Source organism: Phlebotomus papatasi, chromosome 2, assembly GCF_024763615.1.
Source record: "Phlebotomus papatasi isolate M1 chromosome 2, Ppap_2.1, whole genome shotgun sequence".
Lineage (NCBI taxonomy): Eukaryota > Metazoa > Arthropoda > Insecta > Diptera > Psychodidae > Phlebotomus > Phlebotomus papatasi.
In genome coordinates, this window is record NC_077223.1 from 15,460,353 (window position 1) to 15,484,555 (window position 24,203).

At 31.9% G+C, this 24,203-nt stretch overlaps 1 protein-coding gene across 1 annotated transcript in view; it reads left to right on the forward strand.

Moving 5' to 3' along the window:
* The first annotated feature begins 13,100 nt into the window (after positions 1-13,100).
* The window catches only part of LOC129802760 (putative transcription factor SOX-15), a 77,738-nt gene continuing 66,635 nt past the window's right edge, over positions 13,101-24,203 (forward strand). The window contains exon 1 of the mRNA XM_055848829.1: positions 13,101-13,716. Coding sequence (XP_055704804.1) covers positions 13,673-13,716 — 44 coding nt within the window. The 5' untranslated portion in view covers positions 13,101-13,672. The remainder of the gene's footprint in view (positions 13,717-24,203) is intronic.

Below are 24,203 nucleotides of genomic sequence, written 5' to 3' on the forward strand. Positions count from 1 at the left end.
GTTACTAATTTTGCAATTTGATTACATAATTCATCATTTTAAATTTGATATACACGTTTTATATTATACATTTTAATAACTTTTGTAACATTTTTTAACAAAAATTGTGACAAAAAATAAGTCAACGATTGTCATAATAATTTTTTACAGTGTACTATATGGAGTTTATTCTTTGCTCTTGTTCTCAAAGTTTGAAAATTAAAATATCGTTTAGAAAATTTTGACAAAAGTTTCCTTTAATTTGGGATTTTTCAATGTCAAAAGACAATCTTATTAAATTTCATTCTAATTATAATAACCTAAGGGATCAGGAATTGATTATATTAAATCTGAATCAATTCCAATCGATAAGAATGGGCATATTGAAAAGATTTCAAAATTGTTCATAAAGTGAATTAAATCTGTTGCAAGGTGGTGTACTCTTGATATTATTGCTTGATATTAATGATGAAGAAATATTCAGTTTTCTTAAAAACCTCGAAAGTTCCGGTAAAGATATTTATTAGTTGTTTTTGAGTAAAATTTAGTAAAGTTGGAAATAGTGAAATAGGAGCGCTTAGCTTAGGGTAAGTGTGCCAAATTTCGACATAGTTGCATGCAAGCATCAAAGTCTCAAGTTTGAAATGTATTTTTTTTTAAATTCAAATTGATTTTTTTTATTCTTTCTCTTTAAAGAGTGTTGTTTGAAACCTTGTAAAGAGTTTACCGTCTTTATTTACTCTAAAATCATTCTTAATACACTTTAAAATGAATAAAAATATAGACATAGCTTTGGTGCCCTATTTCGGCCACCTTCATTCTCAAAGTTCCTTGCCCTTCGGGAATTCTTCCAATATCTTTTTCACGTCATTTCGTTTGTCGTAGCTATATTTTTTGTTATTCCTTTGTATTGCATAATCTCTAGAGTACGTAAGATCTAAAAGTTCATGGAAATTCGAGGAACAAAATAGGTGGCCGAAATTGCAAGCTGGCCGGAATTTGGCACACTTACCCTATTCACTCGTTCGTTAGATTTTGAGGAGATACAAGTGTTACAATTTCTTTTACTTAAAAAGTTTTTTTTTGTCAGAGGAAAATATTTCTTCCATAATCCTGAGATAAATTATTATGCTTTAAATCTTGAAATAGCGTTTTAAAGCTTAATTAATATATTTTGCAAGAGATATTTTTATTTTTGTAGTGTGGAACATTATTATTGATCTGTCTAACAATTTCTCTAATTTTAAGAAGGCAATTTATAAAAATCGGATTTAAAACTTTTATTATTTTAGACGTTATTATTATGTATTCTAAACAGCCCTGGCTTAAGTACATTTCTCATGTACGTCAAGAGGAGTTGTTCAAAATACCATTGTACAGTAGGATAAAGTGATATAATTTGGAATTAGTGTTACAAGTTTGACAATTCGCCGGTAAAAGTTGTACATGGCTTTTTTCTTGATAAATACAGTACAAAATTTGTTTTCAAGCACAAGGAACCCAATTATAAAACTAAAGCATTAAAGATATACAAATAAAAATGAAGTACTAAATTTATCAAGACAAAAAGCCCTGTCCAAATTGTACCATTATTGTCCAACTTGTACCACTTTACCCTACGACATCAAAAATTTGAATGCATTAAAAGGTTTGACAACTCTGAAATTTTCTTTTTTCTAAATAAAAAGAAAATTTTAGTAAATTAAGCATCACATATCTTTTAATCTTTATTAATTCTATATATGATGTGTCTCCACTAAGGAGGGGTTGGATTGTGTTTTTATGTGACAGAATCAGTGAATAAAATTACAATGCATGCAACCAAAATACCACTTGATGAGGCAGAGGGCAGAAAGTATGAAATTGCTCTTCAAAGTTAGCTTTCTTTAGTATTGCAGAGATGTTGTTTTCTTTAGCATCAAACGAAAATGTCACTTCTACACATAATATGTTATAGTGAAAAGAGGAGAAAATCTCTTTAGTTATTTGCTTTTTAATTCAACCATTTGCAACAAATTGCAGACGTTGTAATTATTTCAGATATTACCCATCATTTGTCCTCTTCCTACTCATTCAAACGAGAGATAAGCTTGAAGAGAGAAAGAGAAATTACTTTTAATGATTGAAGATGATGCTCGAGTGACAAATGTATGAGGCAATCATAATTATTTTATTTTTCAACTTTAGCACAAATTGCGCTATGTGGTAAATTTCTGATTGAAACACCTATGAGGTAAAGCAATTGGCCAGACTTAAAATTAAACGATCACATAAGATGTTTATAAAGTAATTTCTTGGGAGGTCTCTCTTGGTAATGGAGTTAGTTGGAGGAGAACGGAAAAATATGAAACATTCTCTAATCAAAGTGATTTACATAAAAGATTTGCTGGATTCATTAGAAAAGTTGCTAATAAACCTCCGTTGCATATCAAAATACAGACAATCGAGAAAATACTTTAATGATTCTCGAAAGAAAACAAAAATATTAAGAAATGAGTGGAATAAAGCAAAAATCTTACGTGAGGTCCTTTTATCAATAAATCTATAAATGAGATTTATAGCGTATTTTCCTCTCGACCTCCAATTGAGAATGAAGAGTGCAAGAGAGAAAGATAGATCATCTTTACTTCAGAGCTTCTCTTCAATTTCTTTTCGTTGACTTTGGAGGAAGATGTATGCACTTTTCTTTTTTTTTTACTTATATTTTTTACTAAATTCATAATAACAATGTTTAGTTCATCTTAATCACTGTTATTATTCTCAATCGGAATAAAAGGGATTCTCCACTCCCCGAAGCTCAAATGATGCCAGTTGTGGGTGGTGGTGACGATATGCTGAAGATCACAATCTTTCATTGGGAACAAAGTTCAATATTAAGCTCTCAATCACTATATGGTTGAGGTGCATTCATTCATTTCTTCTTGCATTGCTGCCCTTCATGTTGAGAGCTGCAATTTTTCTTGAAAATCCCGCAGACATTCTCTGAACCCAGAAAGGCGCCTAACAATTAAGAAGTTACTGATACCATATAAAGATAGTTCAATTAAAAATTTTAAAGTGAAAAGGGATTTTATTAAGGCAGAACTGAATTTCGTTTCCTATATTAATCTCCCTCAGCCCTTAGAAAAAAAGGTTTGTGTTTTCAAAGCAATTGTTGTGAGTTTGATTCTTGCGTTTTTGCATAGAAGCACTGAAGACTACTGGCAAGTTTTTTTTCTTAAGAGAATTGACTTATCAGTCTAATATATTTCGAAATCGTGCATTAAAAACTATCTAAAAATACATATCTCATAATGTTCGCCGAAATAATACAAGAACTGTGAGCAAATTTGTTTAAGTCGCGGTGCAATGGCTGCAAAATTTTTACAAGGAAAAGTGAAAAATAGCTTCACTTTTTATTAGGCTTGATTAAAACTTTCAATGTTATATTAAATTAAGCAAATCCTTAAAGCACAAGTGGGATACCGGTGTCCTAAAAACAAAAACCATATTTCCGACTAATTTAGACCAGAAAGTAACGTTTTCTATACTTAGTCAAAAAAATGATTCTATTTCTGGGATACCGGTGTACCAGTCGTTTTCAAAGGATTAAAAGTCTGGTAAAAATTTTCGTCAGATAACCATGCACTTTTAGTATAGTAAATAAATTGTCAATAATTCCGTAAAGAATATTAATAATAATAAATTTATTTCTCTTAATAAATATGCGTCTACCTCCGACTTCATGACTGAGCTTTTCGAGAAAATGACAGAAAAGGCAGAAAACTCTATTCATTGATCTCATAGGCTCTTTTTCTGCAATTTATTCAGAAAATTTTATAAATAATTAAATTGTTTATAAAGGAGCCTAAAATAAGCATTTCCACTGCGTGGTGATGTTCCAGAATGCTGATCATGGAATCCTAATAGATTTTACAATGTATTCTATAATTTCGTAAGAAAAATATTTTTTTTAGTGCATCAATTAAAAAATTTCGAAAATAAAATTTGGAGTGTACAAATTTTAACGAAACGTATATAATAATAAATAATGTAGATTGTAGATTTACTATATTATTAATCTAATAGGCAATAACATTAATTGAAAATCAAATAATTAAATATTGAATTACAAAACTGAAAAATCTTAGAAGATTGCAATGAAAGTAATAAAGCAAAAAATGAATATTTGAATAAGTTTGCAAAAAATAGAAAATTTTAAAAATATTTTATAACTGAAATATAATAATCAGAATTAAGGAAGTTGGAAAAGAGCAAAGAGGAGAATAATTAAATCAGAATGGTTTATTGAATAATGTAGTAATTTAATTTCTTTAAACTGTCTCAAAAAACTTATTTCATTAATCTTACTTTCGGTTGATCCAATATGACTAGGAATATTATTTTGATTCGGCTCTTAAGGTTGAAGTTCTTTAAAATTCGTTTCATTTTAAAAAAAATTCGACTTTTATATCCTTTTTATTTGAAGGTTAAAAATATTTTGGATGTACTTACTTACTGAATGAATATAAATAATACTTATTTTTTGCTTCATAAAATCGTTTAGAATTAAACTGGTTTGTGGTTCGTTTTAAGAGTTTAAAACTGTAAGGATCCAAATAGACTCAGGCTGATCCTCGAGAATATTTATCCTTTAAAATTTGACTGTAAAGATTTATTCGAAACTGTCATACTCTGAGGGCTTAGGATCATTAATTAGAGGTCGTTTGGATAAATTTTATTTATCTAATCATTTACTGACAAATTTTAATGACTAAATATTCTCAAGGATCAGCCGAAATCTATTTTAGCCCTAACTCAACCCAAGTTTATAAATGTGTTGAAAATCGGTGGCAGCCAAAATCCCCAACATAATTTCCCAAAACATAGAAGATTTCCCTTTGCCTCCAGCAAGCACGAGTGCACTCGTGGCAGTAGCTATGACACTTTTAAGAATTCGGGATTTTGGATTTCTGGATTTTGGGCCATTCGGGATTTTGGCTTTCGGGATTTTGACCGGGACCCGTTGAAAATATTCCTAAGGATTTTCTAAATTTACTTCTCTATTTTGAGGAAAACCTTTATGTCCCTAACATGTCCTTTAGGTCAAGAAATTTTACAATTCAAAATTTCTACTCTTTTTATTTTTCTTTTGCACATCACAACAAATTTAACTTTAATTTCAGTGCGAAAGAGTGGGATGGACATATGCAATATCTTTGAGAAAGAAAGAGGTGGAACATTTGATTTTATGAAATTTTCCTGGTCTAAAACTTGCAAAATTCTAAAATCTAAAAAGTGTGTTAAGATTTTTGGTCTTTAAATTGGTCTTTAAAAGCTTTTGTATTTTTATTTTAGTACTTGATTTTAAAGAGAGAGTAATGTAGGACGCCTAAGGAATAAAATTGTGGATTTTTTTTAGAATTACAAAGATGTTTTAATTTTATTGTGAGAAGTATATTTAAACTTTTAAGTTAAAATTAATAACAAAATTACAAAGAATTACAAAAATAAGTAAAATTAGTAGATAACTTATCAAAGTTTTCTTTAGTTTAAAAGCTTTGTAATATATGAAGTTATCTACCTATCATTTGAATCAGAATAAAAAAAATTGTAGCTGGGCTTCTACCCTGAAGGATCTCTTATACGAAATTCAGACCTAAGAGGCTTAACTTCTCTAATTTCTTACCAGTCGAAAATTTTTGAAAATTTTACCTTAGAAATGGACTATTAGGGTAATTAATCAATTTGAGTCAGAAGAACATATTAAATTGGTTGCTACTTAGGATTTTGAGACCTTCGGAAACTGCCCAAGCAGCAATTTTTTCTTAAAATAGTCTTGTAAAATTCCCTAAGAAAAGCACTATAGAACTAAAAATCTATTTATTTACTCATAACGCTCTTGGTTCCATAACTGAGATTACTATAAGTAAAGTGGCGCACTCTTAAGGATCTTAAGAGATGGGAATTTCAACAGAAAATTTTCACTTTAAGTCTTTTAAAAGTGCACTAAAAAACTTGTCTAATACTTGGTTCTATAAGGCAGCTATTTTGCTTCTTGAGTAGGCTAGACCTCTAGTCTGAAGACGCGTATTAGGGTGACCAAGGCTTATAGCGACCAATTGCCTTGCAGAGACTCAACCCTGGTGCCTCCATCAGAACTCTTCTAGACCATGTTAGCTACTGATTTACAGTACCCCCTGTCAGTCAATCCCCCACACAGCGGGCAACAGAACTATGTCGCCAATAAAAGGTCTAAAAGGCCTTGCTTGGAGCGAATGGCGGGAAATAATAATTTCCCGCATACAGGGAAGAGAATCCACTAACCGGGCTCTATTTTGCTATCAGATGGAAAATCTCGACAAAAATTTTAAATTTTGAGACTTCTTATGTGACTTAAAATTAAATCTTTAAGCTTAAGCTATTTTCATGCCAAAAACTAGGGACTAAACCTAATCCATGAATTAAAATCTAGCTGTATTTTAGAATAATTCTACGGAATCAACGTAGAAGAAGGGTTGTTAACCCAGTGGTCATATCTCTATAATTTTTAAAAGTGATTTTAATGTTTGACTGGAAAGCTTTTGATCATTCCTAAAGCTCTTTCATGCGTATTGATTAAAATATGCCTCAAAATCAGAAACTTCGGCAAGAGAGTTGGGAAAGAATGAGGGATGTAAGATAAAGGTTTCCAACATTCTTGAAATATTAAGCAAGATATTTTTTTTTGTAAATTATACAATTAAAATGAAATGAAATTGACAAACACGTGAAACGGGTACTGTAAAGAAAGAAAAAAATTGTATGAGTTTTGTAAGTTAGAGTCTTTGGGGCAAATACCTTCATCGTCTGAGCATAAAAAAACCCCAAATCAAGTATTTGGCAATATCTTCATTACACGCGTCGGTTGTGTTGCAAATTTTTGTTGTGAACCAAAATCATCGTTGATTCGTGGTTTTAATCTCTCGAAAGTCGTGGGCGGATGTAATTACTGCCACATTATATAATTTCCCCCGAAGAGAGGGAGACTTACATTGGGAGTTGGTTGTATAAAGTGCTCGTTAAAGAAAAGAAGAAAAAAAAGCTGCAATTTGATATGTGAAAATACACATATTACGTTGTTTGGGGGATATGATCATGGAGAATGGATTTTATGCACTCCTTTTTTACTCCTTCATCTTTTATCTCGGGTTCTTTAATTCTCCCTCCTTATGAGCAATATTTTAATGTTTTATTATCCACCAGCAAACAGGTAGAGTCAATATTGGCTTATTGATTTTAGAGAGAGATTATCACATTATTATTAGAGACTGTTGGATGATGGGGCACGAATTGGGGATATATTAATTGATGTTGTAGTCTCTTATTAAAACTCCTGGTTTGGCAGAGAATGAGTCTCTGTCTGAACGATGAACCATTAACAAAAAGGAAAAAAAATCGACAGGGAATATTGGTATATGAAAAATCTGCTGAGAAGAATTTTATCTTTTGAGGTGGGTGAGCACAAAAAAAATAGAATGTCGGAGTTCAGTGTTGAAGTTGCTTTAATAAATTACAAAGAAGAGATCGTTGGAGTTTTCCTTCTTCCTCGACAACACACCCATCATAGTGATTACGTCGTCGAAGGATTCTCCATTTCAGGAGCAATTCATCTTATTAATAATCTTGAATTGAAAATTAATTTGCTGTTTGGATGGTAAATTCAGGTAGTTTTTTGCGCGCGTGATCCTTAAAAGATGTCCTTCAGTCAGTGGGACACTGAATTTGATAAATATGCGCATTTTAGGAGATGAATTGTTCCCATTAAAGGGACATGGGAAGGATTTCTTTCGTAAATTGTAGACCAACAAATATTTCATTCTCAATAATTGACGTCTCAAGAACCTCAGACCCTTTTCTTCCAACGCAATTCAAAAAAAAAAACCAATAATTTATAGGAATTCTTTATTATGTAGTATAAAATCTTTTTGTCAGTGTCTAATTACAAGCGATTTGGTTGTTAATTTAATGGTTTTATGGGATGATAAGAAGTTTGAAGGGGACACCAATGTGCGGGCGTAGAAGAGTTGCATGACTCTTTGGTACAAGTTCGTAAATGAAAAGCAGCTCGTGTGAACCGGAAATGGCGAATGAGTGTCTTGAGCGTATCATCAATTTGTCGTAAACGCCGGAAGTTGCTTACAACAGCACCCACTGGTCTATGAAGGTGCATGAGAAACCACATAGACTCTGCCCCCATTGCGATCGATGCTAAGAAATGCAGCAGAATATGTGCGACAGGTGATAATTATGGCAAACAGGTAAACTTGTTGATTCCTACACCATGATAGCATATTGCTACTGCTTCCAAGAAGGGTATTTCTCATACACCATCAGTCCATTTCTTGCCCCCTCCCCCATTAATATTCAGAAAAACAACAGAACAAGGAAGGAAAGATACAAATTGCATTTCGGGGACAAATTGGGAAACTATTGAAGCATTTTATTAACACACTAAAGAGGAATTTTATGAAGTGGTAAGTAGTCCATAAGAAAATTCATATAGGGTTTCAGCATTTCATTTAGCACCCCTTAACTTCAACATAAAATACATTGGTTAACAATTAAGCACAACACTGAGCCAAATGGGATGGCTAAGTGGGAGGTATTATGGGAAATAGATAACTTAAACATTCACTGTCATCATTAATATTTCAATTTCGAAAGACATCTACGCGTATGCAATTATTCTTTGTTGCTAATTGCGAATATGCGTAATTTCTTCGGTTCCGGAAATCTTGTTAATCCCGGAACCCCTTCTAAATTATTCGCAAAAGCCTGAACTCTTTAATAAAGATTACGGATCTGTCGAGAAACTTGTTTCAAGGAAATTTTCTTAAGTTTAAAATCAAAGCACAAGAAAAATAATATTTCATTTAGTAGAGTCTCGCTATAGTCCATATTTGGTTTCAAATTTGACACTTGGGTCGCACTATAGTCCATGTAATTTTTTAAAATTATCAACGATTTTTAGTATTGAAATTGCTCGACGGCTTCCACTTTCTTTGCGATTGTGGTACTTGTCCTAGGTCTCTTCATTATGGATCACAATTATCACAACTACTCAATTAAGTTTGCCAAAAATATTAAAATAATTATGACAACATTGAATGTCGCGTACTAAAAAACATAACCTACATAAATTGTGGACTATAGAGCGATGGCTTATAGCGAGACTCTACTGTAATACAAAAAGGCGCGTAATTCTTCAAATCGCTCCTTGAAAATTACAAGGGGCCAACTAATTTTCGGCCATTTTTCAGGAGACAGCTTGAAAGATTCAACTTTGTGTATATAAGTATCTCAATTTAATGACTGAACAAAAACAATTTATTTCTTTTCTAAACATCGAAACTTTTATTTTTTTACCTTTCAAAATATGTTTTTTAATGAGTTAGATCCTTGTCTAAATAATGTGCAAATTTTGCTGAAATTAGAATGACAAGGGATCAATTTGCTTGAGTTAGTCCCCTGTTTTACAAAAATTTGAACGATGAACATATTTTGTGCCCCTTTACTTCAAACAAAATTATGCAAGTAATCAAAGAAATTTAAATTTTGAAAATTTCTAATAACGAGATTTAATGACTTATATCATCTGAAAATTTATTAAATTGTCTTTTTAAGTGCATTAGAATCTCAAAATCGCAAAAAAGGGAGTTGAGCCCTTGTAATTTCCAAGGAGCGAAATGATTTACTGCTTCAAATACTTACAATACACAGAGAAACTAGAGATCGAATGTTTGGAGGAATGAAATTTTGGTAAATCAATGGGGTTCCGTTTAGAGTTAATCGACTTCTTTTGTCAACAAGAGTTGTCAAAGGGAGACAAAAATTGCTTAACTCAGGGAAAAGTATCAACCAACTTGTTGACTATAGTGGCTACCTTTCAGGCAAAAAGGGACTAGATACTTTTCTTTTAAATTTCAGTATGTTGTAGTTCAAGTCGAGATCTTTCCAACTAAATCATTTATTTTTAAAGGTGACCAATATTGATATTTTCAAAATCGATTTTTTGATTATAGAGAGTTTTGAATGCTCTTTTGCAAAGCAAACTAAACTCTAAAATTCTCAAACAGCGGAATCTAATGTGCTGGACACACTTATGAGTTAAGCCGAGAGGCGGCTTATCGTAATTTTAATCAAAATAGTGATAAGAATACATTTCCATCTGTTTTCTACTAAAATATCCCTCGGCTTAAGCCAAGTTTGCGTAGCGTAAGGCATAATTCTTCTCTACCTTACCTAAATCCCTCCGGATTTTGAGTCAGTGATTCTTCAGCATTCCTTATGATGACAAAGAGTGTATCAAGTTGAGCTGAGTTAGTTCAATCTTTGGGTCTGAATATTAAATGGCAATATTACGTGCACTAATTCGAATCATGAGAGATTTCTAGACGCATTAATTTTTCTTTAAATCTAGAATAGGGCTCTTATGCTATAACTAATAATAATCTCCCAAAATATTATAGGGGAGACTGGGGCACATGTAACCATTTTCGATGCATGCGAATTTGAGGTGATTTTCCAAGGACACCGTGATTTTTTGGAAAATATTTCTTAGCTCATGTTTTACCCTTGGGTATAGGCAATATATCGAAGGTAATGCGGATGCTGGAAAACAATTGAGTTTTCCATAAAAATAAAATTTGTGTCCCTGTGCATTTTTTTCTTTTCACAAAATACCTGGGGTAGAAGTAACCACTTTCTGGGGAGGATGTAAACACCTTTTTTCCCACCCTTGAAATTAACTTTGCACCACTCTCGATTATTTTAATTACTTAAGAGATATATAAAGACTGTATATTATTCAAAAAATCATGACACTTTTTACAAAGAATAATTAAAATAGCAAAAAAACTAAAAGCATGCATATCAAAGACATTTTTCAATGGATTTTCCCCATATTTTGACATCATGTGACTTTTTATTTAACACAGCGCCACCAATTTTTTTCGTAATCTATGAATTATAGATATTTCGCATGAAGGTCAATTTCCCGCTCTTTTACCTACTCATTTTGTGAAATTGAAATTGCCTGATTACATCTACCCCAAATGCTGTTTTCTGACCAATTATTAATTCTTTTGAAATAATGAGAATCTCAATTTGTCTAGTAAATCCATAAATATAATCCTAAAAGATGTAGGAAAGAACTGGTATTGCTACATTTCGATTATTTTACACAGTTTTTAATTCCCAGGTGGAAATCCAAATGACCAAAATAATTGAAATATCAAAATTTTCGGGAAAAATGATTTTTATTTTTAAAGTATTAGGATTTTATTGACCAATTCTTCTGTGGACATACATCCCCGTGGTATCTATGAATGCTTATGGGTTTCATCCTCTGGAGTCTTAAAATTAATGAAAAAAATTACAGTGTTTACATCTACCCCAGTTTACTACTGCCCCAGTTCCCCCTAAGACGTTTGAGCTAAAATATTTCTGGCCACCTTAACAAGATTCGAAGTCAGGGTTCTTGCATTATACAGCTAGCGTTCAATTAAAGTTTGAATTTCTTAGAGCTTGAATGGAAGTGGTAATATCAGGACCTCCCATAAGGTAGCTCTCTGTTTTAAAATTATTATCTTACATCTTTTACATGGAATTTAAAATGAGGATCTTAAGAAAAATATCTGAAAGGTGAGAATTGGGGTGATTTTCTTGATAGAGGGTATCTCCGGTAATCGCTAGCGAAAAAGTTGTCACCCTAGGAAAACACTTTTTTGTCTTGCCCGTTTTGCCCAAAAAGTATTTTCTTCTTAGGGTGACAACTTTTTCGCTGGGGATAACCGGTGGTACCCCCTATCAGAAAATCGCCCTATCTCTCGTCGTTCAGAAATTTTTGGGCAAGACCAAAAAAGTGTTTTCCTCTTAGGGTGACAACTTTTCCGCTGGCGATTACCGGAGATATCCCCTATTAAGAAAAATACTTAGACTAGATTTAAGACATTTTAACGATTAAAAGTTTTGGAAACAATTCTTGATATCGGGGTACAAAAATCATGCTTTGATAAAGACACAATGATAAATTTGTACATATGTGTATTTGATAAAAAAAAACTGTTGTAATATATACATTTAATTTAATTTACATTTAATCTTACACAGAGTAGCATAAATTAGATGGAATTCAACTTGAGGTGAAATTATTTCCTTGTTTCCAGTGATCTTGTGGCCTTGCCATGGTGAATATTTTATCATGTCATTAATTGAGTCATGTGGTCTGAAAAATTATGTGGTTGTCATCTTTTCCAAATGGTGAGTTGAATAATACATTTTCCATGTCGATAACAAGAGTCTACCTGTTTGATAAAAAAAACGTTAGTGGTGTAGGGTTATTTTCGGGGGTAGTATTACTGAGGGGATTGGATCAATTTAGTGCGTGATCTCAGAACTAATTCATTTTGCTGATAGAAGATCTACGGTCAATATTTCATTCATGATTTGTTGTCAGTCTCACATGGTCATTGAGTGGTGCTGCTCTCCAATTGGGAGAGATCATTTTCTCATCTCTCTTTGACCAATTGAATCTGTTGCGGGATCCCTTCCTCTTCGCGCACCAAGTCAACCGATGGAACAGAGACCAGTGAAATGTCTGTCCAAGTGGATCACACAGGTCAAGTACAGTTGAAAGACAACTTATCTCTCCACGCGTCGTGAGATCTTTCTTTGTGTGAATAATTTCTCTACGCACCGAATCTACCAGTAAAGAAAAAAAAAGTAATGAAGAAGGGAATTCTGATCGATAAGACCTTCTTAGTGTGCTTATCACTTATATTTACCACCACCTCGCAATCATTGACTCCCCGTGTACCTAGATCCATGAAAGAGAGGTCACTATTTGGAGAAAAAGTCCCATATTTATTTGTCTCTTTCACTGTGAGACAAAAAACGTCTCTTCGTCGATCACACGTTCAGAACACCTTTGTTAGCTCTTTTTCTTCAATGCATTCAACCAGGTGATCTCGCGATCAAATCGACTTTATGCACTCGCACATACAGAAACCTACATACAGTGCTCTCTGTCGCACATTTAAACCACTCGTGAAGCGTCACACCTGTACTCTCCAGGTAAAGACATTCAGTCAGATTTCTTAGTCATTCGAAGGATATTGCGCAGACTGAACGCACTGATCGCGGTGCGATAGCTCTTGCTCTGTTCTTTCGCCCTAAAGATTTGACTTTTAGTCTCAAACGTATTTATCCAAATTTTGGAAAAGAACTTTGTTTAAAACTCTTTCAACGAAATAATTTTCAATTGTGGGTGTTTGCTGAAATTATCTCGGTGATTAATTTAAAGTGATTAATTTCATTAAGAAAAAAATCAAAAATATGGAATTCTATGTGAACAATAATTTTGCATCAGAGGAGAGTGTTGAAGAACAAAATTAAAAGAATAATTTTCTATCAGAGGTGGCTTTATCAAATAATAAATACTCAGTTTTTTGTTATTTTGCTGGAAAATCTGTGCTGAAATTGTGACTTGATTTAGTGATCCTCTAAAGAAGTTGATAAACATTTTTCTGTAAACACTTTATGTGCTGAATACTGAAGAATTCAAAATAGTGCTATTTTAAGGCAATACTGGCCTAAACCAAGGAAATAAACTAAAAGAGAAAAATACTCGAAATTTGTGCTCGAAGGACCAAAAAAGACCAATCCAATTACAATGGAGTCTGATGGGGAGCATGAAAATGGATTTACCACCTACAAGTAGGTTCCTAATAGATTTCTATCCCTTATTTTCTAAATCAGTGATACCCAAGTGAAGAAAAATTCATTTTGCGTGCAACTTCTCCTGTGAAAAATTCATTTTCCGTCGGCAATGTAAATTGTTGGTGATTTCTTGGCCAATTTCTTGTTAAATTAAATATAATGTACATCTTTTTGGTTTGAAAATTAAAAACAACAAAGGTGTTGCTTGTCGGTTTTACCTGAATTGTAATACGTCTGTCTTGTCACGGGTGATGATTTTTTAGCAAAGTGGATGTCGTAAAAAGTCAATTATTTCCCTTTAAAAAAAAAACTTGAGCGTTCCTCTCACTCATCCGTTGATGATCGTCTTGTGGAACACAACTAAATACAAATTACTTATTCAGCACTCTCCTTGTCCAACTTGAGACACTTGGGTCTTAGCTCAAAGAACAAAGTTCTTTTTCTCAAAATATTTAAATGTATTGAAGGAAAGGTTCAAAGTCTGAGTTTGGTTTCTTAGTGTGTTCCATTCGAGTTATACAGGGTGCGGCACACTAAAGTGAATTTTAATATTATTTTGAATGTAAAAATCAATTAATTCACTTTAGGAGATCAAGAAATTTTATAGTGAGGTGATACCCCTTTTGAGCATATCCGTTTTTGCCATTTTCACATTACTCATGCACTTCTGCTGAATAATAAATTTAAAATAATAATAATTTTTCAAGTTTGATCAATAATAAGTTTTTGCATTATTTTAATCTTAAAATGACGAAGACAATTCCAGAATAGGTTACTGACGAATCTTAATTTTTCAAATTTTATTAATTCATTGTGATAAGCTTTGAAATTAAGAGTTCAATGGCCAAATGTTACTTAAAGATTTGGGATGAACCAAATTGTAAACGGCTAATATTTTAGTATTTAACTTTTAGAATAAATATTTTAGAATTTTTAAAATTTTGAGGTGATATTCTGGAATATACAAGAACTTATTAAAATGAAAATAATCTCTTATAAGTGATTGCCATAAGGGACTTAAATTACTTTAGGACGTTCTGAAACCCTAATCTTAAAAAAAATACTCATAATCTTTACAGTAGAATCCTAATAGGACTTCTAATACCAATTCGTATCCTAAAGATATATCTCAGTTAGATCACTAAAAGAAGCAGGGGCATGACATTTCCTATGTTTCTCATATGCTTCTAGCGAGCCGAAAAAAAAATTGAGTTTATTAGCTGTTTTATGTCATTGTAGAATGAATTAGCAAAAAATACTAATATAAAATAAAAACCAATTTAATAACGAAGAGGCAACCGAAAACCCTAAATTGCCAATCTACGTAGTTTTGGAGATATCTTGTGAAATGTGTACGAAAACAAGGAAAAAGATTCACTAAAACTGGTCGCATTTTTCAGAGCTAATGTCACCCCCCCCCCCCCCCCCGAAAAAAAGAATAAAAACAGAAGCTTAACTATATAAAATTTACCCCTATATAAATTTTCTCTATGAATTAGAGGATTATAAAATATAAAAAACAAACATATTTAGTCGGATTGAAAACCAAAAAAAAATCATATATTTAATTTTTAAATAGTTCTTTATTCTAAATTGCGGAATAAATCCCTCATGCTTCAAAGTTTTAGAGTATTCGACAGACATTATAAAATTCCTGTTCTCAAATTTGTGAGAAATTGATAATTTTTTAATCTTTTGTATATAATTTTGTATTACTATTACTAACATTGAAAAACAAGAAATATTAAAATTTGTATAGAGAGTAGTCCCCGGTTCAATCTTATGTCGAGTTATGAATTTTCTTTGTTTCGATCCTGATGAAGATTTAGGATTAAGTTGTCAAACATCCTAATTGATAATTTTTGAAACTATAAACATAAATTCCCTTTGATTCTCTATTCAAAATAAATCAAAATTTTGCTCGACAGTCTTAAAACTTTGAAATTTTTGTAAATCGATCTTATATTTAAAAGTTTTCAAAAAAAAAATAATTTTATTCGTATTAAAATTTAATATATTTTAGATGTAGATTTTATTATTGGTCTTAAAACGGTGCAAATTAATACAATTCAATTTCAATTTATTTTTAAGTCTTTACGTTCTTTAATACTCGGTGAGTCTTTTGCCATCTTAGTGGTAATATCAACCTCTGGAACAAAATGATGGACAAGTTGCTCTAGGATTGTTTGTTTTTCTTAACATTTCTAATTATTTAGCTTTATATTCTTTTTTTAAAACCATTAGAATAAAAAACGGTAATTCAGAATAACTTCTAATTCAGAATTTTGAGATTTTTTCACTGTTCCAGAGGTCAAATTCTTCAAAATATTTAACCAGTCACTACTGGTTACTGGTTACTGTCTATTTCGTTTGTGGATTACCTGGTTAATCAAAAATTTAGCCACGATCAAAATTAATTATCTCGTACAACACTCCATTTTATATTAATCCTAAACACTTTCCCGTCTTTTAAGCAGTCAGACAATATTTTTTTTGTAAAATATATTAACCAGGATACCTTTCAGATCTTAGGATTTGAAAAAATATCAAAATTGAAAATTGAAAAAAATTAATCCGAATTACCACATTTTACCCTAGACTTGTTCTTTCCGTGGTAGTTCCTCCAAGGCCTTACTGATGTGAAATTTGATTTAAAAATATTACTCTTCAATTTATTTATTCTATTTTATTTTCTAAATTTTCTTAAAATTTCTAATATTGTTTATAGAAAATTTATCAACACCACTCTGTACTTGAATACACTAAAAATTTCAACTTTTTGGGGGAGTTTGGTTGTGCAAAGTGACGCTGTAATTGCTTCTTTATTCAAATTGTGTGTTTGCGTCGTGAAGAAATAAAAAGACTTTTAAGACATCAGACATCGAAAAAGAGTGTCGAGGAGAGAATATCAGAGAAATCATTTGGCATGACGTTGGTGTTTCCACGCATAACCTCCCTTCTTTACAAATCCAAAAAAATAAAGAGTTTCATTTTTCACTAATTTCTTGAAATTTTTGCTAAAGCCCCTTATGCTTCTAAAAGAATCTCCCAATTGTGTCAAGGAAATGCAAATCAGCGAAAAAGAGCACAAGCATCAACGAAAAAATGTTAAATTACTCCACTCTGTGTTAAATGTGTAATTGAGTAGAAGTGACTTACAGTGGATTTTTTCTCATATTCCCTTGAGTCTAAAATGGTGGTAAATTATCGTAATAAATCATTATTTCTTATCTACAGCATTCACAGAGTGACGAGCTATGAAAGTGTTGAACGATTTATTAATTTCTTTAATCTTTCTACCACCGCTTCACGCGTGTTTGAAAAGTTAGAAAAGTGCCTCATTTTAATTCAACAAATTTCTTTCCTTTTTAGTTATTTACCATTCACCCTTTTATTTTGATATCACGCCACAAAGAACAGTCCCTTTTCCAGGGAACAAATTTATCCATTTACATTTTGGACGATGTATCCGACGGAAATGTTGATTGCAATCGGAAATGAATGAAATATCACTTCTAAATTTCTTTTTTTCCCTCAGTTGAGCAAAAGGAATACCTTCCTGGCTTACATATGACAATCTTAAGTTTTTGATGGCCTTTTTGCCCTGTATGGTTCCTGTAAATGTTCCACCTAATTAAAATAATGCATTTCATTGATATTTTAATGTGTTTATGATAAATTCATTGCTCTTTTTAGGGTTATAAGCACCTCTTTGTTACCAATTCTTTCTTTAATGTTTGCTGTACGGAAGGGCTTTATGGGATACCCCTTCGGTTATTGTGAATGCCTTTGACTTTTTCGGTTCATTCAGAGATTAACAGGATATGTCTAATTGATTTATAAAAATTCTGCATTACCATATCTGTTAATTACTTTTTGTTAATTAGGGGAAACTGGGGCACCACCGTACACGGGGTAGCACAGAACACTGCGACTTATTAATTAGATATTGAACTTCAAAGGGATACTATATAGGGATACTTGTCCACTTAAGAACTGTGCGTCATATTCGAAGTACTTTAGAAATGAAAATCTCTGTTCGGTGCTACCCCATTTTTGGTGGTGCACAGTTTCCCCTAACCTTTCTTTCAAATAAGTTTTAAAAAATAGGATTTGGTATACATGAACACCACAGGATAAAATTCTATTCAAAAAAATTATAAAGAATAAGCTTTCTGAAATATTTGCCTTTTAAAATTTGAAACAAGTTGAAATATAATTTTACAAAATTTGGGATTAGAAGTGAAAAAAGTAATTTGAAAATATGCATGATGATGTTCTTAAGAAAACATAGAAATAGAACTTAGATTTTTGTGGCTCTTTTTAAACTAAAGTCTATGTAAAACTATCAAAACCAACCAATAAAGGTTCAGCTCACAATTCTTGTAATCAAATTATGGATTAAGAGGGAAAGACATCTCTTGATAAATTTATAATGTTTTGAATGATGATAGAATTTTCCACGACATTTCTTTTGCCTTATCGGAGATCAAATTTTGATAACTGAATCACTAAGTAGAATTATTACGAGATTTTTTTTAAAGATAGAATCAGGGGCGATCGTCGTGATAATCTGTCCATAAAAAATAAAATTACTTAAGTTAATAAAGGAGAAAAATTTAAAGTAATAGTGGGACTCAAACAGTTTAAACATTTGAAAAGTTCAAATTTTGTTTAAGTTTAAATAAATTTGTAAAGCTAATGAATAAGAGAGACCGGAGCAGGATTAGGAAAAAAAATGAGTTTTTCTTTTCTTATAAATTTGGGAAAAACTTAATAAAACTAGGGGGAGGTGGGGCTACTTTGAGATGTGGGGCTAGATTGTTATACGACTACTTCGCCTATTTCTAAATTAAGTTGATCCTTATAATAATTTTGTTTAAATCCACAACTATTTTGTCCATCCAAATTACATCATGTTAAAACCCAGTTTCCATTAGAAATATGAGAAAAAATCGTATAACAATGTAGCCCCACAGCTCAAAGTAGTCCTACCTCCCCCTAGACTGACAAATATTTCAATAGATAGGAAGGGAGTTAATTAGTCTGAAAAAATAGTAGATTGCTCAATATTTTTGAAAAACTATAAGGCAAAAAACAAACGAGCAGTAAAAAATTCAAAATGGGCAGTAAAAAATTAAAAATGAGCAGTAAAATATGTAATTATGATCATTAAAAAACTTAAATCTTAAAAAAAAATGAGTTTAATTTGTATAAATTATTAAATATTTAATATTGTTGCAGATAGAATGGAAAGCCCTTTATTATCGCTTTGCCAAAATTTGGACGATAATATCACTGTTTCAAATTTTGTTGTTACTGCTCAATTTTAACTTTTTACTGCCCATTTATACAATGCCAAACTATAATACCCTACTGTCTAATTCTGTCCAGATATCCCCTACCTGTCATTTTTTGAGACAGGTTTATTAACTAAGGACTTCATACTTAGATAACTTCAAAGCTCAAACCAGTAATATAAGCAGCAATTTGAACAAAAAACGAGTTTACCTATTGCAGTCGTATTTAGGTTTACATACCCTGTATCAATAAAACTTTTTGTAGTTGATTCAACTAAATTGTCCAGTAGAAAAATTGTGTGCCTTTATACACTCTTAGAAAAGTTTAGACGTGATTACTAATGAAAATTAGTTGTTCGGGCGATTATTATCAAATCTACTTAAAATAGTTCTTATATTCTTAAAACATTATACTCATAATAAATTTATTAGTAGTGAGAATATAAGACAATATTTACGTGGATAAGTTGCGGCAATTATTTCATAATGCTTTCATACAATTATATTTGCTTGTGTTAATTAAATGAAATCATTATCCCAACTAATATTGGTCACTAATTCCTTTTAGTTCTCACAACCAATGTAAATAGATGGGCCTATATTTTCATAAAGTTATGACTACTTTTCCAATAGTAAAGAGTGGTTTTTATTTTAGTAATGCGTTGAAGCTCTTTCGAATTTTAAGCAACTAATAAGAAATATGCATCACAATGAATGCTATATAGTAACCACAACTAATATGATATAGTTATTACAGCCAATAAGATGGGTATCAACCCCATTTATTTAGTAATTGGAACTAATATGTTATAGTACCCATTACTATTTTGATTTAGTTGTGATAACTAAATGAAAAGGATACTTTAACTAACTGTGGTCAACTATTTCATTTAGTTACCCAAACTAAATATATAGTTGGGTCTATATTTACTATATTTTATAGTTCTAATAACTGCATATGAGCTTTCATTCATTCATTCATTTTCAACCGCTTATCCCTATTGGGTCGCTTGTACGAACTAATTTTTTCTAAGAGTGTAGGGGGAAGTGGGACACCTTTGAAATGAGGCACCTTTAAAATTGGGCTTTTTTCTCTTTTTCTCTTTATTTTTAATTAAAAATCGTCCCTTTTCTTAATATAATTTAGCTCCATAAACTATAATTGTGAAGCTAAATTACATTATGACAAGCCTTAATTCCTTTTAAAAATGGGAGAAAAATGTCGATTTTTTAAAGTTACTAAAATTCTAAGGTACCCCACTGCCCCCTAGTATTATATTAGACGGAAGTAGAACACGGTTTTGAGCTCCTATTGGTTTGGAAACACAAAAAACTCAAAAGTGTAAAATTTAATCAATAAATGGCCTAACTGCAACAAGTTCATGCATAAAGATTTTTTTATAAACGATGTCTGGTTACAAAAATTGCATATTTTGGTACTTTCTTGCACCCTGAAAAAAGAAATATGATTTTATTTCTAAGATATTGGTTTTAATGCTCAATTTTAGGATAGTACTATTATTATGTTCTTAAAACTAGTGAAATTGCATTTAGAAGTCATTGAATTATATTTTCTAAAGATCTCTAGTTTATTTCCATCACCGTTCTATCTTCGAAAACTGGCAGATTTCGTAAAAACCGACGGACGAATGGTCACGAAATATTTTCCCACATGCAAGAGTTTGATATTATAAATTTAATTAAGTTCTATTTGAGGTGAATTGAATTTATGGATACTGGTGAGGTAGTTATCCAGCTGTTTGGATCGCCAGAAGTACCATAAAATATCAAATTTAATTTAAGCAGTAATTTGTGAAAGAAGGAATATCGAGAAATATATCTAATGCGACCAATTAGGTTGTTAAAGTTAAATATTGTTGAGAAAAGCGTCTTTTGATATTTCATTGGTGCTCTACTCAAGTGTGGGTGTCTCGATCACTCCTCATCTGTACAAATAAACGTGTAGGTTCTCTTATTAATTAAACAACGGAAGCGAAGATTTCCATTGAGTGATTTTGATTTATACAATTTTAATCACAAGCTGTGATCGCAGTAGAAATATCTACCAGTTATAAAAAAATTTATGATTGTCTCAATATAGTGATGTTTGGTATATTTGCACGTATTCGTTCTTAATTTTTATCTTGTGGGCACTAATAGCGTGCATTTCTAAATTAATTGACTTTTCTGGCATTTAGAGATCTTGCCAGTTTTGGTGATCCAGGGTCTCTACTTTATATGAATTTTATACATAATTTTATGTTTAATGAAGCTCTTGATACAACAAATAAAAGTTGATATCGAATCTTAATTTATGACTGAAAGGACTGCTTTTTTGTCCGATATTGCGTATGTTTTTTTTTACGAAATACTTTTATGAGATAGATCTGCCGACACTCTATAAGCAAAAAGATTAAAACTTCATTTGATATTTGTGATGAACCCACAATAAATTCTAAGTCATTCTGTTTGGTGTTGCTGCGCCCAGAAGGAGTGCGAGCTGCTGGAAAAAAATGCCCTGAGAAGTCGGAATAAAAAGGTTGACAGTCGAAGGATAGATGTCAAGGGGCTTTGATGAATTTAAGATAAATCCGCGAGTAGACGAATGAGGCAAAATAAAATGGGTTGCAGACAAAATTCTCCTGGCCCAAAAGACTGATCTCACGGGGTCTATGGTCCGGGGAGAGATTGCGATCTCTCCCGTGTGACAATTAAGTAGCGAGCAAGGGGCATGTCACTGGTACATATAGAACACAAATTTTACAAATATGACAAATATTTTGCGAATATGGCGAATATTTTTCGAATATTTAGAATTTTTTGAATATTTCGCGAATATTGCATTCATTTGGCTATGCTTGTTAAATACGAATATTGAACCCTAATTGAATACCTATTTATGAGCATCTCTCAGAGCGCCTGACACCCGAATTCTCAATAATGGAATAATTTTTCCTGGCAGATACAACCAACGTTAGGACGGCAATGGACGTGGACGTTTGTTACTTATTTTCATTACCATATGCTACCACACTACGCTTTCAACAGATTTGTGTCTCAAAAAGTCAGTTCCTTTGAACTGATCTAAATTTTCTCACAAAATTGATTTGAGCCTAGATCCTTTGCATAATAAAGCAAACTTCTTTAATTCATACTTCTTCAAGAGTCAGTAGAATTAGGGTAAGTGGGCCAAATTTCGGCATAGTTGCATGCGAGCGCCAAAGTCTCAAGTTTGAAATGTAATATCTTTAATAGAAATTGATTTTTTTCATTCCTTCTACTTAAGGAGTGTTGCTTAGAACATTGTAGAAAGTTTATCGTCTTTATTTACTTTAAAATCATTCTTAATACATTTTAAAATGAATAAAAATGTAGACATAGCTTTGGTGCCCTATTTCGGCCACCTTCATTCTCATAGTTCCTTAGCCCTTTGGGAATTCTTCCAATGTCTTTTTCACGTCATTTCGTTTGTCGAAGCTACATTTTTTGTTATTCTTTTGCATTGCATAATCTCTAGAGTATGTAAAAACTAAAAATTCATGGAAATTCGAGAAATAAAAAAGTTGGCCGGAATTGCAAGCAGGCTGGAATTTGGCACACTTATCTTAGTTACAATTGATTTAAAAAAATGATCACGATTTCAATTACTAAATTTTTTTTTTCTAATTAAATATTTTAAAAGATTAAATTAGTGAATTGGTAATACAAATTTTATATTATTGAAGTGCCCCTTGGTAGCGGCGCTTTTTCGTTTCTTAAGACATTTTCTGATTAGGAGAAAATGTCTCACAAGTGCCAAATAATCCTAAAAAGAGGCCTTCGTGAATACCAAGAGTTCCTCTACTGTCAGTAGCACTCAACCACTAGACGCACAACAGCAAGTTCAAAGTTGTAAGCAATATTGCCTGGGAGATTAGAGATCGTACGTGCTGAGATAGCTTTAGTGTATTTTCTTTTGGCGTGATTTCTAGAAATTTTTCACCATTAGGAAATCTCTCGGAAACAGTGCGTTGCTGTGCAAGAAACATTTCATTTGGATGGGATATTGCCATCATTCTGGTTAAACCGCATCACATTTTGAATCATCTCTTGTAGGCCACAAGAGTTTTTGGTCAAATCCTCTGCTTTTATGTCTTTCCGTCTCATGTTGTGAGATCAAAAGTCGCGTATTATCTAGATTTTTTTTCGCAGGGAGCAGAAAAAAAAGAAGCACGATCGCAGGTTAAAACGACACATAAGATAACAATAAAAAAAACTCGTCCCAATTTTTCGGAGATTTTTGTCTGCGTCTCCTTCATGTTAAAACGCGTGCCATTCGTCTGTGCTTTATGGTTGCGCTTAAGATGCTGAAAAGAAGTCTATTGCATCACCTTTATCTCCCTTTTTTCTTCTGGAAATCCAAACACCAATGTAAATGCAATAAAAACGGTAAAAATCCAACATGTTTTGGAGGTAACATTTTAATTTTTTTCGGTGTTGAAATTAATCTCAATATAATTTCAGTCCAATGTTAAACAAGATATTCTCGGCATTTAGTTTGTTGCTACCGACAGAATTTATTGTTGGATGGATATCTAGTAGGGTTTTGAACTTGGAAATCTTTTATTTTATATTATATAGACCGTCGGGGACTTGTCGCCCGTGTTTAAAGAGATAAATTGTATTATTTGGTCTGGAAAATGGGACTGGTATTGGGCTGAAGCAATGTAGAACTTGCATAAAAGCCTAATCACAAATATGCGACCTATACTATTGAAATTATGGACAGTTTTGGATTTGTTTTACAAAATATTAGAATATTTGAATTTTAAAGTAATGGGCTATGCACTGACCTTTTTTTTTTTAATTGTCTTATCTTGTCTGAGAATCTGTAACCGTGAACACTTTGTAATTGTCTATTATTTTTATTGAAATTTTCAGTTTCATAGCGCTTTAATTTCCATATTGTAATAGGGAGACGTAAATACTATAAGGTAAAGTACCCTTACTCGACCGGGTTCCTCTATTCGACCGGTGGGTCAATTTTTGAATATTTGATGGTGAATTTCATCAATTTCTATGAATTTGTCACTGATTCGTATTATTCAAAGAATAATCGACCTATTAATGTTAGATCATACACAAAATATTATAGCAAATATAATTAAATTGAATAAATAAATCTACCGGTCGAATAGAGGAACC